Source organism: Sminthopsis crassicaudata, chromosome X, assembly GCF_048593235.1.
Source record: "Sminthopsis crassicaudata isolate SCR6 chromosome X, ASM4859323v1, whole genome shotgun sequence".
In the NCBI taxonomy this organism is placed as follows: domain Eukaryota; kingdom Metazoa; phylum Chordata; class Mammalia; order Dasyuromorphia; family Dasyuridae; genus Sminthopsis; species Sminthopsis crassicaudata.
In genome coordinates this window covers 1,468,156-1,487,179 of record NC_133623.1, presented here as the reverse complement: position 1 = coordinate 1,487,179, position 19,024 = coordinate 1,468,156, and the positions used below count along the sequence as shown (strand labels likewise).

The window sequence follows — 19,024 nt, the reverse complement described above, 5'->3', positions numbered from 1 at the left end:
TCAAGCCCCATGCGGATACTCTGGGGTTTGGGCTGAGCCCATAAAAGATACCAATGTAGCTCACTGAGCATCACAAGGAGCCCTATTTTAGGAAGCTGGTGGGCTGTTCATCCACCACCTCCACCAGGGGTGAGGTAGATTTATTTCTGCCAAGAGCCTTTGGGATATTTATAACAGCACTTGGGAGCCACACAAAGCAATCAGATGGAGGTGGTTGCCACCTACTGTTGCCTTGGCAGGGCCAGACTCAATGATTTTAGGGGCCCTACTGGGCTGGATGTCCCTCAGCCCTGATGTATATTAACTCTGAGTTCATTCACCCCTTACCCCCCCCTTTCCCGCTGGGATTTCTCAGGGAGTCCTGCCTTCAGACTCTTCTCCAAGGCCTTCCCAACGAGCCACCTTTGCACCCAGAGCTTCCTCCATTGCCCTAGGGGCCATTTCTGGCCCAGACGCATTTCACACAGCCACCCAGGTCCTACCTGTCTCTTAGGAGGTGGGAGGGAAGACTATGAACATGAATCCTGAATATAGCTCCATTCATGGAAAATTTGAACTCATTTCTCAGGAGTTAGCTTCTCCCCCACCTCATATTCTCTCCATCCCAATGATTCGGTGCCCCCAGCCACAAACTCCCATTCTCCCTCCCAACAGTCTTCACTCACCTTCACTTCTGAAGCCTCCGCCACTCCATGCCCCATGTCAACTCTGCCCACCTAGTCTACTGTGTACCAGAAGGAACATCTGGACCTTTCTGACTCCAGCTTCTGGCTGCCCTTTATGCAGATTGGTTGCACTTTGTGACCTCCCTGGTCAAGTCTGGGGAGGCAGAATACCCACTGCTGTTCCTGCCTTGAGTTCTCTAGCATCTTCCCTCACAATCAATTTAAATTGGTCAGCTAATCCCAATCTCCGGGGCCATTATCTAGAACTGCTCCCTGCTTTTGCAAACATTCTTCATCAATAAGGTCAGGCCCAGATTCACACCCTCCTCTCTCAACTCCCGCCATTGTCCTTGTTGTTTGTCCAACTCTCCATGACCCCATTTGGGGCCTTTCTTGGCAAAGATCCTCTAGTGATTAGTCATTTCCTTGTCCAGCTCATTTGACAGATGAGGAAACTGAGGCAAGGAGAGCTAAGGGACTTGCCCAGAGTCAGGAAATTTCTGAAGGCAGGGTGTGGGACTCAGGTCTTGCATTTTGATACCTGGCTACCCTACCCTCTTACTAGAGAAAGGCTATTATAGCCCCTCAAGGGATGTTGGAAAACTGGGACACTGATGCATTGTTGGTGGAGTTGTGAACGAATCCAACCATTCTGGAGAGCAATTTGGAATTATGCCCAAAAAGTTATCAAACTGTGCATCCCCTTTGACCCAGCAGTGTTAACTACTGGGCTTATATCCCAAAGAAATACTAAAGAGGGGAAAGGGACCTGTGGGTGCCAAAATGTTTGTGGCAGCCCTTTTCATAGTGGCCAGAAACTGGAAACTGAATGGATGTCCATCAAATGGAGAATGGTTGGGTAAATTATGGTATATGAAGGTTATGGAATACTATTGTTCTGTAAGAAATGACCAGCAGGAGGAATACAGAAAGGCCTGGAGAGACTTAAATCAACTGATGCTGAGTGAAATGAGCAGAACCAGAAGATCACTGTACACTTCAACAACAATACTGTATGAGGATGTATTCTGATTGAAGTGGATATCTTCAACATAGAGAAGAGCTAATTCAGTTCCAATTGATCAATGATGGACAGAATCAGCTACACCCAGAGAAGGAACACTGGGAAATGAGTGTAAACTGTTTGCACTTTTGTCTTTCTTCCCAGGTTATTTTTACCTTTAAATCCAATTCTCCCTGTGCAACAAGAAATTTGGATTTACACACATATATTGTATCTTGGATATACTATAAGACATTTAACATGTATGGGACTGCCTGTTATCTAGGGGAGGGGGCGGAGGGAAGGACAGAAAATTCGGAATAGAAGGGAGTACAAGGGATAATGTTAAAAAAAAAATATGAATGCATCTGTACTGTCAAAAAATTATAATTATAAAATTTAAAAAATAACTTTAAACAAAAAACCATTATCATAGCCCCTCAAACACTAACAGAACTGCCTCTACATAAATGCTGTTATCAAACTGTGCATACCCTTTGACCCAACAGCGCTACTACTGGGATTATATCCCAAAGAAATACTAAAGAGCGGAAAGAGACATATATGTGCCAAAATGTTTGTGGCGGCTCTTTTTGTTGTAGCTAGAAACTGGAAGATGAATGGATGTCCATCAGTTGGAGAATGGTTGGGTAAATTGTGGTATATGAAGGTTATGGAATATTATTGCTCTGTAAGAAATGACCAGCAGGAGGAATACAGAGAGGCCTGGAGAGACTGACAGGAACTGATGCTGAGTGAAATGAACAGAACCAGAAGATCTCTGTACACTTCAATGCTGTATGAAGATGTATTCTAATGGAAGTGGATTTCTTCAACATAAAGAAGATCCAACTCACTTCCAGTTGATCAATGATGGACAGAAATAACTACACCCAGAGAAGAAACACTGGGAAGTGAATGTAAACTGTTAGCACTACTGTCTATCTACCCAGGTTACTTATACCTTCGGAAGCTAATAATTAATGTGCAACAAGAAAATGGTATTTACACACATATATTGTATCTAGGTTATATTGTAACACATGTAAAATGTATGGGATTACCTGCCATGGGGGGAGGGAGTGGAGGGAGGGAGGGGATAATTTGGAAAAATGAATACAAGGGATAATGTTATAAAAATATATATATAATAAAAAATTAAAAAAAAAAAAAAAAAAAAAAAAAAAGCATCATCTCATCCAAGTGTTGGGCCACAAATCCCTTTTACTGTCCTGACCCGGTTTCCCTGATTGTCCCATTCAGTGACTCTGCCTCAGGTTAGCACCATTCCCTCTCATTCTATCTTAGGCCTTAGGCTACAGTCATTCCCTCTTCATGTTTGAAGGGATAAAGGTCTTTATCCATTTTGGACATCAGTAGAATACCAGGAGCCTCTCCAGTACCTCCCTCCATGACGTCATCCTCATCCTGTACCTCCACCATTCCTAGTTACCTTGTATGGGCCATTCAGGGCTGGATTCTTGGAGCCCCGGGACCAACCCTGGATCCACTGGTCCCAGTAAATCTGTCCAGTGAATAAATCCTGTATTAAATGCTCTGTAATCCCTATCCTGCTCAGTTCCTCCGCCATTACTAGATCCCTCCCCCAACCCTGGGAGGCAAATCCTTTCACAATTGAGGAAACTGAAGCCCAAGTTAAGGCTGCCACCCGCCAGGCAGTACCTGAGACCGGATGGGAATCCAGCACTCGGCTCCGGTCCGGGGTAGTACCCGGGCCGCCCAACTGCCTGCTGCTTCCACACCCCCAGGGCCAGAATTTCCTACTCACCCTGGTCTTCGATGCCCCGGTGGCGGGGAGGGCCCTGCTCTCCTCTGGGCCTTCCGCTGCGGCACCGCCACTACTCTAGGGCGGGAGGGGAGCGCAGCTCCATCCCTTCTCCAAGCATAAAAGTGTAACTACTTGGAGATTTGGGGGGGCGCAGAGGGCTGAGGAGGGAAGAGGTGACGCAGGGGGTGGCGGGAAAAGGAGGGAGAAAGGGGTGAAAGGGCATGGCGAGGTGAGGCGGGGTGCGCGTGCGCATCTCTGGCTGGGCGCTTCGAACTTCTTTCTTGGGCGGAAGGCGCAGTATCATCCGGGGTGCAGCACTGTGCAGGGTTCAGTAAGACCACTTCACTCCATGCATGCGCTCTCCGCAATAAAAAGAGCGGGAAAGGGGGTTGCTCTCCACACTTGTGACCGGGAGCTTCACGCGGAAGGGTGAGTGAGGGAGCAGGGCCGGGTTAAACGGGTTTGGGGAACCCCCAAATGCTTTATTCCCCCAGGCCATCCGCAGGCCAAAGGGCTGTGCATCCTGAGCTCAGGAGCCTGGATGGAGGGGCTGTTGGGAGAGGGGCCACCTGAGGGGCCACAGGACCCCATGGCTGAGAGAGAACAGGGGTGGTGGCTTGTTGGTGGGAGCAGCCTTGAGCTGTTGCACAGCCGGGAGCTGGAGCCCCCCCCCCGCCCCCAGGGTGGTAGCCTGCGGCATGGACCACAGCAGGGTGGTGACTGCTTGGGGGGGAGCAGAGGTGGCGGTGGTAGCCCGGAGCTGGCCTTAAGGAGGTTGGCGTCTTGGCGGGGAGCGGGAGTGGGAGGCGGAGAGAGGGCGCTGTGGCGCGTCAGGGAGCCTGAGGAGGGGGGGAGGAGCAGAGGCGGCCGCATGGCCCGGAGCAGAGGCGCCCCCAGGAGGTGTGGCGGGAGCAGGCCCTGAGGGGCCAAGGCCTGGCCTGGAGGAGCAGGCCCCCAGGGGCAACAAACCAGGCCCAATCTCTTTAAATGCTGCTCAGGGGTCCCTGAAATGCGTCCCCTTCTTTGTTGTTGCTTCTTAATTTAATCATGGATCACCGGGAGTCTCCATTACATTTCTTGTGGTCTTCCAGAAGCATCCATGGACTTGAGGAACTGCCTAGCCTTAATCCCTTCTGTGGTCCTGGCTAGGTAACTCCCTTCATCAGGATTTCTCTTGCTCCCTATTTCATTTCTCTGAAAGAAGTGATGAAGATCCGGAAAATAATGTAGAACCACTCTGGAAAGAAACTACTTTCTCCAGGTCTTTGGGCCCCTAGAAAGGGCTGAGATAGTTAAGAAATCCCTTTACAAAAGAAATAAACAAATCTATGCCCCCATTTAAATTCTGCAATTTACTGGCAGGCCTTTTTCTAAGTATAAAGTGAGATTTGATCCTTACTTTTCCGTAACTATATTTTGTTTATTCCTTAGGAAATTCACATATTTGGTGATAGCAGAAGACCTGCTCTGGCTGTTCAACAGGATGGAGGAAGGTAATTGTATGCCTACTCATTTTGTAGCTTTGCCACAGGTTACTGACTCTGAGTGACCCCTCTCTGGACCCCCTTGACTAGATCATTGGCAAGCACTCTTCCTTTGAGCAATTCAGATCTTTCTAAAGGGGGAAAATCAGTAACAGCCCCTGAATGACAATCAAAGGGTTCATCTCAAATGAGATTCCAAGTCAAAAGGAAGCACAGGGAGTTAAAGAGGAAGCATGGCAAAAAGCATTGCCAAAGAGCAGTGGAAATGGAGGAGCTCAGCCAAGCTGCAAGTGAGGCTGACTGGACTCCCTTTCCGTATCAGAGGCAGTGTAATGGAAATAGAGAGATTTCTGGGCTTGGGGAAATGAGTGACCGAGTTCTAATCTTACCTCAGACACTAGGGAAGCGCCACTTTAACTCCTCTTAAGTCTTAGTTTTCTTGCCTATAAAAAGGGAATAATCATAGCACCCACTTCATGGGGTGATGAGGATAAAATGAGATAATATGTGTAAAATTCTTTTTTTTTATGTTACATAATCTTATTTTTTTTTATAATTTAATTTTTATTTTATTTTATAATTATAACTTTTTTTTTGACAGTACATATGCATGGGTAATTTTTTACAACATTATCCCTTGCACTTACTTCTGTTCAGATTTTTTCCCTTCCTCCCCCAACCCCCTCCCAGATGGCAGGCAGTCTTATACATGTTAAATATATTACAGTATATTCTAGATACAATATATGTGTGTAGAACCGAATTTTTTGTTGCACAGGAAGAATTGGATTCAGAAGGTAAAAATAACAGTTTACACTCATTTCTCAGTGTTCCTTTTCTGGATGTAGCTGATTCTGTCCATCATTAATCAATTGGAATTGGATTTGTAAAATTCTTTATAGACCTTATGGCACTATCAAAATGTGAACTATTATGGAAGGGGAAGTGAAATTGTGTTTTCTTTAAAATTATCACTCTGAAATTGTGTCCGCTTTTGCTCTGAGAGATGAGGCTCTCCCAGGCTCTAAGGGGTCTAGAGAGAGGGCCCATCCTCCCAGGATGAGAGAAGCAACACTATTTAAGGGCAAATCAACTCCCATTGATCTTTTGGAAAAGTCACATCCTTATTCAGGAAATTCTAAATTCTCATTTAATTGAGAAATTCTAGTCTGATCAGCTCAGGTTGCCCCAGCACTGCACCCCCTCCTTACTAAGAACTACTCATATAACAAGTTTCCTTTTACTCATTTCTTTGCAGAATGGCCAAAGCAGCTTGCTCTGCCTCTTTGGTAAAACTGCTAGGACCTTGCCCACTGAGAAAGCATTCTCAGTGCCAGCCTCCATTTCCCTAATAGTACTTTTCCACTAAAGAAGTCAGTCTCTTAGCAAAACTGGCTTCCTATCGAATTCTCAGTGCCAGCCTCCATTTCCCTAATAGTACTTTTCCACTAAAGAAGTCAGTCTCTTATCAAAACTGGCTTCCTATCCAACAATAAATTTCTATTTTTGCCAAATAATATTTCCGTTTAGTGAATTCCTTCACAAAGAACCTGTGCCGACCAAAAGGGGATTTTAACAACTCTCTGACTGCCACTAACCTTATCATTATCAGATCATTGAGGTACAATTTCTTAGGATTTCAGAATTGGAAGGTTGGTTGTTGCTGTTCGGTTGTTTATAACTTTTAGTGATCTTATCTATGGCCTTTTTATCCTGCACTACCTCCCAAAGTCTGGCCAGGCTCATGTTAGTTGTACTCTATCCAGCTCTGCCACATCCTTCTCTTTTTTTTTTCCTGAAGCAATTGAGGTTAAGTGACTTGCCCAGGGTCACACAGCTAGAAAGGGTTAAGTGTCTGAGGCCAGATTTGAACTCGGGTCCTCCTAACTTCAGGGCTGCATCTTTCCCAGTGAGTCATGTCTTTTCACTTTATGGCCAAAAAATACTTCCAGTTTCCAGTGAATAGTATAAATTCATTTCTCTAAGTACTGATTGATTTGATCTCCTTGTTGTCCAAGGGGTTCTCAAAAGTCTTCTCCAGCATCACAATTCAGAAGCATCGATTCTAGGGCACTCAGCTTTCCTTATAGTTCAACTCTCACAGACCTACATCACTACTGAAAAAACCATAGTTTTGACTTGCCCGACCTTTGCTGGCAAGGTGATGTCTCTGCTTTTAATCTGCACAGATTTGCCAGAGCTTTTCTTCCAAGAAACAGCCAACTTTTAATCTCATTACTGCAGTTGCCATCCACAGTGATCGTTGAGTCCAAGAATATAAGATGGACACTGCTTCTGCTTCTACTTCTTCTCCCTTTATTTGTTAGGAAATGATGAGACTAGATGCTCTAATCTTAGTGTTTACTATTTTTTATATTAAGTTTCAAGCCAACTTTTACACTCTCCTTTTTCACCATCAGAGACTTCCTCATTCTTTTTCACTATGGCATCAGCTGCATAACTAAGATGGTTGATGTTTCTCCCAGCAACCTTAATTCTGGCTTTGGATTCATCCAGCCTGGCATTTCTTATGATGCACTCTACTTATAAGTGACAATATATAGCCTTGTCACACTTCTTTTCCACTCTTCAACCAATCAATTGATCCATGTTTGGTTCCAGCTGTTGCTTCTTGATCAACATACAGATTCCTCAGGAGACAAGAAAGATGTTAGAGAGATCATTAGAGCCAACTTTCTCCTTTTATAGGTAGGAATACAGGCCTAGTGATACACTTAGGAGAAGAAAATCTTCCTCTAAGATCAACCCAAGCCTCTGAGGAATTAGTGTTGGCTTGTGAGTGACCTTAAAGCAGTAAGGAGATCTTCCTGGAATGGAGACAAGGGTCTGATGATGGTCTTCATTTTGGACATATTTATTTTACAGGGAAGGAAACAAATAGGTCTACGGTGATTTGTGCATGGTGACAGGGAATGGGCTGCTAGATGGAATACTGGATAGAGCACCTAGAGCCAGGAAGAGCAGGGTTCCAGTCCACCCTCAGATACTTCCTAGCTCTGTGACCCTAGGCAAGTCACTTCACCATTTGCCTCAGTTTTCTAATCTGTAAAATAATCTGAAGGAGGAAATGGCTAACCTTTCTACCATCCTTGCCAAGAAAACCCCAATGGGGTCACAAACAGTGGGACATAATTGAAAAAAAAAAACAATTGAACAAGGAATCAAAATCTTATAGCCCTGGGATCCATGGATCTTTGCCTTTTTGTGTGTCATAGACCCCTTTGGTAGTCTGGTAAAACCTCTGAACCCCTTCTCAGAAGGTTTAAATGCACAAAATCAAATAACATAGAATGAAGAAGAGAACTAATTAGACTGAAATACAGTTACCAAAACCCTGAAAAGACAGCAAGTTCACAGAGCCCGGGTTTAGAACTTCTTTGCCCATGGACTGCCCTGAACATTTCTCTGTTAACATGGAGTAAAGTGTATGGAATCAACAAAGGCCTCTTACTTAAACAGAAAGAGGAAATGGGGCAAGGTGGGGGGAGACCTTCCCATAAACCGCATCTCTCCCTCTCCTTTGGGGACAGCTCTTGGGGACTCCAAATCCTGTGCACAACACTGATGAGTTTGGGATTTGTTTGATTTTGATTTTTTTTTTTTATGGTATTGTGGGGAAAATTCATCTTCCCAAGTTCACATTCAGCCTCAGACACTTACTCCCCCTTTAACCTTTGCCAAGTTACTTTCTGTAAAATGGGGCTTATAAAAATAGCATCTTATCTCCTAGGGGTGTATGTGTGAAAATCCATTGGGTTAGCATGTACAGTGTTTTGAAGGCCTTAAGGCACTATGTAAATGTTTATTTTTATTAACTCAAAGATCTAACTTTTCTCCTCTCCCATAACAGAGGATTATAGTTTCAGAATGCAAGAAATGATCAGCGTAATTAACCAGCTGCAACAAGGTGAGCTGGGGAGTGAGGAAGGCCCAAATTTAAGCCTTTTGGGGAGCTCAGGATGCCAGGTAAAACTAATTCCCTCTAGAAATGTGGCCCTCTACCCTAATTTTCTTTCCATCCTCCTTCCTTTCTCTTCCATCAGAGGAAGATGAAATCTGGTTGTGTAGGACATCTGAGGAAAATGTCCTCCCCTGGGAGGTGACCCTGGAGCTGGACTTTAAAAGATGGACAAAAAGGCCAGAAGAGAAGGCACTACTAGATCCTCATTCAGGAAAACATTTCTTAAACTTAGCTCCTGTAATACTCATTTGCTGGAGGATCTTAAGTCCCTGCCCCTTATTGAGTCTTGATCATCTCCTCTGTAAAATTAGTGGTCTTAGCATTCCCCCCACCATTTGGGGGCAGTCTAGGCTAAGACCTCCACTCAAAATCTCTTCCTTGCTCTCTGTTTTTTTCTAGCTCAAAAATGTACAAATGAGGAGCTTCAGAGAAACCGACATGAAATGGAAACATTGAAGGAAGAATTAGATAAATGTAAGTCCTAACGGAGCTAACCGATCACTTCTTTGGTCCCAGAATTGTCCGGGCGGCAGCTGTGTCGCTCTCCACGCGTGCCTATCCCACTTTTTGTTTGCAAGAGCCAGTGAGACATTGAGAATTACATACTTCAAGGAACTGAGCTCAGCAAATAGCAGTTCTCTGTACAAGATTTAGTCACCCAGCCATTGGCTAAGTGCCCAAAAACCACTTCCCCACATTGGGCAGTAGAGAAGGATGATGAAGGACAGAGGGACTAAAGAAAGCTGGGGTTCTTTCCATATTGTTAGGATATCTCCACCATGCTGGGCTTGGTCACTTACTCACCAGGCAGAAAAGGTGGAAGTCCTCTAGTTAACTTGCTGTGTAACCTTGCCTTAATCCCTAAATATGAGATATATGTAAAATATGTACTAATATTAACTGACTAAATGTCTGGAAATAGACAAGTATGACAGAAATAATCACTGCTTACGGAAGCCCACTAAACTGAAGAATACTGATGGGAATAAAATAGGGATTAAATGAATCATTTGACACAGTAGTGAGGAGAGGTAAAACACAATTCATTATAATAGCATCAGACTAGTGAAGATGGAAAGGTAATTGAAACCATTTAGTCTAACCCTGTGACTGATAAAACACCCTCTAAATATACAAGAACTGAAGAAATAGCCCCGCCTAAGTGTAATCTCTATTCATTGCCCTTTTTTGGTTCATAGACTCAGAATGTCAGAGCTAAAAAGAGCCTTTGAAGATCATCTCATCTACCCTTTTATTATTATTATTTTTTTAATTAATGGGGGGAAAACTGGAATCCAGGGAAGGTTTGGGACCTACTTAAGATAACATGGCAAAAACATGCTAGAGTTGTAAAGTAGAACTCCTCTTTACACAACACAGTGCCTGGCACGTAGTCCATGCTTAGTAGATGTCTTATTGACTACCTCAGGCAACTACTCCCTTTTCCCTTTCTGGTTCTCTGTTTCCCAATCTATAAACTGAAGGGGTCACTGTCACCTCATTGAATGTAGGCCGTACAAAATGGAGGTGAGAAAGATCATTCAAATTTCTACCCCTTTGCAGTGAACCTGGAAACAGTTCAGTTGGAGGAAACCTTGAGCATGAAGCAGGGTAAGTCTCTTGCTGGAGAACTTCTTCCCCTGTAGGGGAAACTGTTGAGGGTGAGCTGTCTCATGCAGGTACCTTTTTGAATGTGGCTTTAGCCTCCCATTAACCTCCTTCTCACCATAGGAACTTTGCTGCTCCTTCAAGAGCACCGCAGAGAGGAGGAGAAGAAACTCCTAAGGTAAGATATTTAGATCTTTGCAGAAGGAACCCAGAAACAAGGATTAGATCTGCTTTCTGGTAAAGTGATGATTAAGGCATGGGGTCTCCCAATTCTCCCACTGGATCTGAAATGTTCTCTCCATTAGCCATTTCTGGAAGTTAAATTGTAGGACAGGGTTTTTTGACTTGTTAAACTAAAAATAATTTTTTTTAATCAGTTGATAAAAAATCTGCCATTTGCAATTCTCACCTCCCCTGCTGATAAAGAACCCCTTCCCCCCTCCCCCATTACAAATATGTATTGTCAAGGAAAACAAATTTCCCCCGTTGGCCATATAAAAAAAACATGTCTCAACTTGAAATTGAGTCTAGCACCTTTCTGTCAGGAGACAGGGAACAGGGTTCATTGTCATACCTCTGGAATCATGGTTGGTCATTGCATTGATCAGAGTTCTGAAATCATTCCTAGTAATTGTTGACCTTTACACTGTAGTTATGATGTACATTGTTCTGGCTCTCATCAGTTCATATGTGTCTTCCCAGAATTCTCTGAAAGCATGCCCATCATTACTTCCTACAGTACAGTATTTCTTCACATTCCTATACCATAACTCAGTCAGCCATTCCCCAGTTGACGCACATTCCCTCAGTTTTCAATTCTTTGCCCCCACAAATAGAACTGTGAGAAATATTTTTGTCCATATGTGTCTTTTTCCTTTTATCTTTGATCTCATTGGTGTATATCCCTAGTAGCAGAACTGCTGGGTTACAGCATGCAGAGTTTAATAGCTTTTTGCCATAGTTCCAAATTGCTTTCCAGAATGGCCTGACTAGAGAATAAGTGCCCTTAAGCTGGGATCCATGGATAGATTCCAGGGGTCTGTAAATTGGAATGGGAAAAAATGATATCTTAATTTCACTAACTTGTAACTGAAATATAGCATTATAATTTAATTATTTTAAAACATTCTGAAAAGGAGCCAGCTCAAGAGGTACATGACCAAAAGCAGTGAAAAATTCCAGGCTCTCAAAGGATCTTAAAATCCTGTCCGTGTTCCTTGATAAGCTTGGCTTCTAGACTTGGAGTCACAGTACTTTGAAGGTGTCGGCTTCCATCCCTGACTTGGAGAATGAATTCTCCTCTCATAGATGACATAATTTGGAATGGGACTCAAGAAGCCATAAACCCTTAAATAGAAATGTTCCCTTCTGCTTCTACTTATTGACCTATAGCAGCTCACAGGCAGGCAGTAAGCATTTAGTGTAAGCACCTACCACATGTCGGTCACTGTGGCTAAGCACGGGGGATACAAAAAGAGGCAAAAACGGTCCCTGCCCTCAAGAAGTTTAGTCTCATGAGGGAGACAACATGTAAACATGTATGCGCAATAAGTTGTGTGCAGGGTGAACAGAATAGAGAGGAGACACTAGAATTAAGAGGAATTAGGAAAGGACTCCTTAATTTTTTTATACTGTTAATAGCATTTTATTTTCCCAAATACATGTAAAGAAGATAGTTTTGAACATACATTTAAAAATGATCATTTTATTTTCAAAATATATGCAAACATGTTTCACATATATTGGATTGCTTGGTATCTAGGGGAGGAGGTGGGGGAAGGAAGGGAGAAAAAAAATTTGGAACACAAGGTTTTGCAAGGGCGAATTTTGAAAACCATCTATGTATATGTTTTGAAAATAAAAGGCTTTAAAAAAGTAAACAAACAAAAAATAGACAATAAGTAATCCAATATAGGTTAAACATGTGTAATTCTTCTATATGTATCGCCACATTTATCAACATACATTTTTGTAGAACTTTGTGTTCCAAATTTTTCTTTCTCTTCCCTTCCTTGTGCCCAAGACAGCAATCTACTATACATTAAATATGTGCAATCCTTTTAAACATATTACCATATTTGTCATGTTATACAAGAAAAATCAGACCAAATGGGGAAAAAAAGAGTGAAAATAACTATCAATCCATAATCAATCACCATAGTTCTCTCTCTGGAAGTGATTGACATTTTCTCTCCCAAGTCTATTGGAATTAACTTGAATCACCACATTGTTAAAAAGAGCCAAGTCTATCACAATTGATCATCACATCCTCTTGTGTGTGTGTGTGTGTGTGTGTGTGTGTGTGTGTGTGTGTGTGTGTGTGTTTAATGGCTTTTTATTTACAAAACATATGCACAGGCAATTTTTCAACATTGACCCTTGCAAAACCTTCTGTTCCAACTTTTTCCCTCCTTCTCCCCACCCCCACCCCTAGATGGCAGGTAGACCTATACATGTTAAATATCTTGTTACTATGAAAAGTGTTCTCCTGGCTCTGATCACTTCACTCAGTGCTAGTTCATGTTGGTCTTTCCAGGCATTTTTGAAATCAGAAGCTTCTGCTGTGTGACCCTGGGGAAGTCACTTCACTGCCATTGCCTCAGGGGGAAAAAAATCAAAGGCTTCCTTTAGAAGGCAGGATTTCTATAGGGTCTGAGGGTTAGGGAACTTTGAATCCAGTCACCTGTCCAATAACAAAGGAAATCTCTAATCTGAGGAACAATTCAAAGCCAGTTTGAAAGGGACACAGATTCCCCCTAAAACAATACCTCTAGTTTAGGGACTCTTAGAAGATCCAAGCTGTAAGGGGTGGGATGTGCGGAGGAGGGAGATGGAATATAGCAAATCTAAATGCTAAGATTCAGGAAGAGAAACTTCGAAGAAAGAAGCTGAGGTAAAGGATTTACTGATTTTATGCTGGTATTCCATAGCCTCTAAATTCAGTTGCAAATGGTGTTTAAAACCAAAGCATCTCAGAGCTGGGAAGGTGTCCATGACATCAAAGGGGCAGTCAAGTCCCGCCCCCCGAACCAACAGGGAGCCCCTGCATGGAATGAAACAGAAATAGATCTACCCTTTCCTTCTGAAGATAGGGAACTAGAAGGGATCTTGGAGTTCATCTAGCCCAAACTCCTTGTTTTCTGTTTAAAGAAACTGAACTACTGGGCTGGGCTGGGTAAGAGAGGGAGGGAGGGGTTCACATAAGCTATGCACTGACCTCAGGGCTCTCCACTGTACTATGTGGCCTCTCACCTTCAAGAGTGCAGACCGAGATTCAGAGGATAATAAATAGCGCAGAGAGCCCTAGATCAAGAGGCAAGAGACCTGAGGTCTTGTCCTAGTCTTGCCACTGACTCCCCATGGAACCTTAAGAGAAAGCCTTCCCTTTGCTTCCCTTGACCTCCATTTCCCCAGCTGTCAAACAAGAGGGGTGAACGTTGCTGGTTAGTCCCTTTTCAGTCCTGAAATGTAGTGACATGAAATGATCAGTTGTGAAGTTCCACATGTGGCAAGGAGCCAGGAAGAGCCAGAGCAGAACTAGGCCGAGGAGGTTTGCAATGACTGGGATTGTTATGGGGGAGACTAGGTTTGGAGGGTGGCCCAGGGAAATTCTTTGTTTCTCTCTTCCCAGAATGGAATTTGAACAGCAGCTTGAGGATCTGATGCAAAAGCATAAGGATCTAATGGAATTTCATGTGAGGGAGATCCTCGGGTTGAAATGGGGTGGAAAGCCTTCCAGGTCATGGTGGGTGTAGGAACGTGCGGGCAAAGGTCCAAACCAACGTGACTGGGGAGTGGGGGGGTGGCAATGACGACCCGGTCCAGCTGGAGCAGAAGATGAATTGGAGCAATATGGCTCCTATGGGGTCACTAAGTGAATGGGCTAGCTGGTCCAAAGAAACCCTAGATTCATTGCATATAAGGAAATGGCTTGTCAAGTGGAGACTGGTTTTGAGGTATGGGTAGAATAAGACGGCCTCTGAGGTCCCTTCCAACTCTTGAGATTCTGTAATTGGAGTTGGGGGGAATTTCAGAGGAAGGAGGAAGCCTTAGATCCAGCTGCCCTTCCTTCCATTAGACACCCCAGAGGCTGCTTAAAGAAATCAACGATTTGATGATTACCAAGGAACAGCTCCTGGAGGAAGGTAAGGGTCCTTGGGCGAGAGGACGGAGGGAGTGTGGAGGGGGGACGCCTTTGTGAATTAGTGAGCTCATCTCTGGGGACAAGCAAGACTCAGGCTGGGTGGTCACCTATTCTTGGAGACCAGAGATAAGGAGCTGGTCCTTAGCTGAAGAGCAAATGGGGAGAGGAAGAGGTGTGAAATCTAAGAGGAGATGTCTGAAATCCACATCCTGGTAAACAGAAAAGATCGCTCAGGAGAAACTGGATGCTCTGGGGAAGCAAGTTGCTAATCTGCCCTCCTTCAAGACTAAGGAAGCGATGATGGCTGAGAATACGGAGAGTGCCTTCCTCCGCAGCAAGGAAGCTGCTGCTGCTGTGTGAGTGACGCAGGGGGAAAGGATGGTCAGGGGAAAAAAGGTACCAGGGAAAGAAGGTACCGGCTGGTGTGACATGAGGGCCGTCTTTCCCAGGCGCCTTTTTGAAGATGAAAACAAGAAAGCTGTGGAATTCCTGGAGGCAGCTTCTCAAAACTACCAGCTGTTGCTGCAGAAATCCCTCGGGTAAGCCAGGAGAAGGCCTGGAAGAGCAGGGGGGCATCTGTTTTTGCCTGGTTTGGGGGCAGTTTTTAAGTAGCCGTGGACCACTCTGGGGGTGCTGCCCCTCCTAGGGCTTCTACAGGTGGCAACTGGTTAGCAGTTGCTCACGATGGTGAGGAAGGTGGGACTTCTTCCCATACCGCACATCCCACAAGGCAAAACACACACATCCCTTCCTGGAGAAAGCCCAGGACCCTGAACTTAAGAGCCTTGGGAATAGCAGTGCTGAGCACTGAGGATGCAAAGCAAGCCAAAAGCCAGTTGTGTCCCCCCCCCAAGTTGAATGGGGGAGACACATATCCTAATAAAGCTCTAGAGAGTGTAAATGGCCTCTTTTTAAGAAAGTGGAATGATGATGAGGGATGGGGGCCCGCTCTCATTACTGAATTGCAGACTGCATGGGGAGCGGTCCCATTCAAGAACAAGGGAATGGCTAGAAAGGGCCAAGTAAGGAAGGGAGAGCCAAGTAGGGAGTTTTTCGGATCGAGGGTGACGTAGTCCAAGCAGCACTTAGGAAGATGACCTAGAGCTCAGTGGCCCCCCCAGCAGCTACTGCTGTGGTCCAGGTGTGAGTGGTGAGGGCCTGCACCAGGCTGGGGCAATGCCAGAAGAGAGCAGGGAGCCATATCCAGTTTTGGTCACAAAACCCACAAACGGTGGGACTTGGTGACTGATTGCATCTGGGAGGTGAGAGAATGAGTGAAAGGGGACATCTAGTTGCAGGGCCAAGATTGCTAGTGGCTCGGGCAGGAGTAGGGAAGGGAGAAAGGGGAGAATTGGGAGAAAAGATGAGTTTGGCGAGGGATTGTGAGGTCTGGGACATGCCGGTCTATGGGTAGCAGTGCTGGGGCTGAGGGCTGGGAAATCTGAGTAAACTGAGAAATTAGGAGGCAGGATGTTGAAGGGAACTACATATACTGGAGGCTGCTGGATTGGGGAAGAGAGACTGCAAGCCACTCATTGGGGAAAGAAGGGGAATGTGCCTGATGTTGACACAGCCAGAAGTGGCGAAGGGGTAGGTGTGCATTTATACTTCCGTGTATGGACCCACGGGATTTTGATTGGGGATGGGAGGGATTTGTTTGTGTCTGCGTGGATGTGGGTATCCCTGATTAGCTCCGTGTGTGTTCATATGTTGCCGGACACGTGCAGGTGTGTAGGTGATTGGATATCCCTGGGGGGGGGGGGATATGCCTTTGGCTACCAATGTGTACAGATGGATGTTTCCTCTCTCTCTCCCTGTGTCAGTGTGACAAGCATTCCTCAAGGGCTTCCTATGTGCCAGGAAGTGGGCTAAGCACTCCCTGGTCCCTGCCCAAAACTGACCACCATGTAGGGAGGGAAGCAGTACGTACAGACAAGTATTCCCATCTGAAAAAGCATAGATGGGAGACAACCTTGGAGGAAAAATACTTGCAGTGCAGGAGACCAGAAAAAGCCTTTTGCAGAAGGGAGAATTTGAGCTGAGTCATGAAGGACCGGAGGGAAGCCAAGAAATGGAGGGGAGTGGAAGAAGGTGGAGAACAGTATTTCAGGCATGGAGGACAGCCCACAAAAAGGCACAGGGCCAAGAAATAGATTAGTAGATTGTCCTATGTGAGGAATAGCAAGAAGAAGGCACTCTCTCTTTTCCTCTCTCCATCCCTTCTCCTCCTCCCTCTCTCCCTCTCCCCCCATGTTTGTGTCTCCCTGACTACAAGCAACGTTTTTTATTTTTGAAAAGTTTCTTGATTTTGACTTTAAATACATGAAGACAAAAAAGAACATTTCCACGTACACAGCATAGCATAGAGAGCATTCGATATAAAACTGGGAGTTTCCATTTCAGTTTACTTTTTCTGAAAAAACTTTGTAGTAAGTACATTTTCAAAGCTACCCTGCTTCTCAGTGCTTCCTTTTGTTCTCTGCTGTGTCCTTTTTTATTTTCTCCCTCCCACTTCACCCTGTCCTACCATTAGACACACACACACACACACACACACACACACACACACACACACACTGCTCTCTAGCTCTTGTTTGTTCATAAATTGTTCTCCTCTCCATAGGCCTGATAGGTAATAATGTCCCATGTTTCAGTTTTCCTGTTATATCTCCCTTTATATGTAGGTCATGTACCCATTTTGACTTTATTTTGGTAAATGTTGTCAGATATTGGTCTATGTCGAATTTCTGCCCGATTGTCTTCCAGCTTTCCCTACAATTTTTACCAAATCATAAATTCGTATCCCAAAAGCTTTATATTTGTCAAATCTAAGATTACTCTGATGATTTGCTGTTGTGTATTGTATGTCCACTCTGTCCTACTGATCTCTCTTTGTATTTCTTAGCCAATACCAAATAGTTTTGCTAATTAATGCTTTAGAACAGAGTTCTTCAGATCCCATATTACTAAACCTCCTTCTTTTCTATTTTTTCATTAGGTTCTTTGATATTGTTATGTGTTTTGTTTGTGACCCTCTCCCCCTCTCTGCTTCTGTGTTTCTCTTTCATTGATGCATCTCTCTCTTTTGGGGTGTGTGTATCTCTCCATTTTTATATGTGCTTTTCCTCCATACATCTTTGTCCCTCTTATTTCTCATTTGGCCCTTATTTTCCTGTCTTTCTCTGGGCCAGCCTCTGTGCCTGTGTATGTCTCTCTATGTGTGTATGAGTGTGGGTCCCTCTCTGGCCCAGCCTCCTAATCCAGACCTTCCTAATATCTTCCCTGCCAGTGCAAATCTGGAGACGAAAACTTTTGGCCAACATGAACCCACAGGAGCTGATGGGGATGTTGTAGAGGCAGCTGCTGAAGGAGCCAGTGCTATGATTGCTGAGGGGGCCACAGGACAGGTAAAGATCCCAAAGAAGACGGGTTCGGGAGCTTTTCTTTCCGGTTTATTCAGGAAATCTCTGAGGATGAGAGAAGAGAAAGGAAGGGACTGAGATGGGCAGGGATGTTATTGGAAGTTTGTTCCAATGGGGTCTTTTTCTGGTTTTGCATCTTTAGTGTATGATGTCCCCAAACACAGAGGACAAGGAGCAGAATATTGACTTCAGCTCAGGAAAACGTCCTGATGGGCAAGCCTAAGTCTTGTCCTAGAACCTCCCAGGAAGCTAGTAACCGAGTACAGTTGCCCAAGGAAGGAACTTCAGCCTGTTCTGAACCAAACCGAGAGACAGTGATGGGCCCTTCAGCCCCATCTCAACCATAGGGGACCCTATGGTATGATCTTCTGAATAAAAAAACTTTGTTATCTTCTCTTGCTCTGGCTAGACTTCTTTTTTATTATTATTATTAAAGCTATTTTCAAAACATTTGCACAGAAAATTTTCAACATTCACCCTTGTGTCAAACATGTTCACTTATTCTATATGTATTTACACATCCTGCTGCACAAGAAAAATCAGATGAAAAGGGGAAAAAATGAGAAAACAAAAAGCAGACAACAAAAAAGGGTAAAAATACCATGTTGTGATCCTCATTCAGTTCCCCCCAGTTCTCTCTCTGGGTGCAGATGGCTCTCTCCATTTCATTTCTATTGGAATTGTCCTGAATCTGCTCATTGTTGACAAGAGCCAAGTCCATCAGAATTGATCCTTATATAGTATTGTTGTTGAAGTGTACGATGATCTCCTAGTTCTGCTCACTTCACTCAGCATCAGTTGATGTAAGTCTCTCCAGGTCTCTCTGAAATCATCCCACTGATCATTTCTTACAGAACAATAATATTCCATTATATTCATAGCATGACTTATTCAGCCATTCCTCAATTCATTGTTCACTTCCTTACC

The 19,024-nt window shown here is 44.3% G+C and overlaps 2 protein-coding genes across 2 annotated transcripts; both read left to right on the top strand.

The window, feature by feature from the left end:
- Positions 1-3,806: 3,806 nt before the first annotated feature.
- LOC141548867 (synaptonemal complex central element protein 1-like) lies at positions 3,807-10,728 on the top strand. Its single transcript, XM_074278131.1, has 6 exons — positions 3,807-3,886; positions 4,889-4,950; positions 8,813-8,869; positions 9,323-9,397; positions 10,487-10,534; positions 10,655-10,728. Exons 1-6 carry the CDS (start codon positions 3,807-3,809, stop codon positions 10,711-10,713), a joined length of 381 nt encoding a protein of 126 aa, XP_074134232.1. The 3' UTR covers positions 10,714-10,728.
- Positions 10,729-13,363: 2,635 nt separating this feature from the next.
- LOC141548866 (synaptonemal complex central element protein 1-like) lies at positions 13,364-18,495 on the top strand. Its single transcript, XM_074278130.1, has 7 exons — positions 13,364-13,424; positions 14,163-14,226; positions 14,610-14,676; positions 14,896-15,031; positions 15,125-15,214; positions 17,965-18,082; positions 18,240-18,495. Exons 2-7 carry the CDS (start codon positions 14,164-14,166, stop codon positions 18,318-18,320), a joined length of 555 nt encoding a protein of 184 aa, XP_074134231.1. The 5' UTR covers positions 13,364-13,424; position 14,163; the 3' UTR covers positions 18,321-18,495.
- The last annotated feature ends 529 nt before the right edge of the window (positions 18,496-19,024 follow it).

Excerpts from the sequence above, each read along its gene's own strand:
- LOC141548867 (XM_074278131.1), top strand. The coding sequence starts at position 3,807 with ATGCATGCGCTCTCCGCAATAAAAAGAGCGGGAAAGGGGGTTGCTCTC. Across the intron at positions 4,951-8,812 it reads GTTCAACAGGATGGAGGAAG|AGGATTATAGTTTCAGAATG; the intron begins GTAATTGTATGC and ends CTCCCATAACAG. Across the intron at positions 10,535-10,654 it reads AACCTTGAGCATGAAGCAGG|GAACTTTGCTGCTCCTTCAA; the intron begins GTAAGTCTCTTG and ends TTCTCACCATAG.
- LOC141548866 (XM_074278130.1), top strand. The coding sequence starts at position 14,164 with ATGGAATTTGAACAGCAGCTTGAGGATCTGATGCAAAAGCATAAGGAT. Across the intron at positions 14,227-14,609 it reads AGGATCTAATGGAATTTCAT|ACACCCCAGAGGCTGCTTAA; the intron begins GTGAGGGAGATC and ends TCCTTCCATTAG. Across the intron at positions 15,032-15,124 it reads AAGGAAGCTGCTGCTGCTGT|GCGCCTTTTTGAAGATGAAA; the intron begins GTGAGTGACGCA and ends CGTCTTTCCCAG.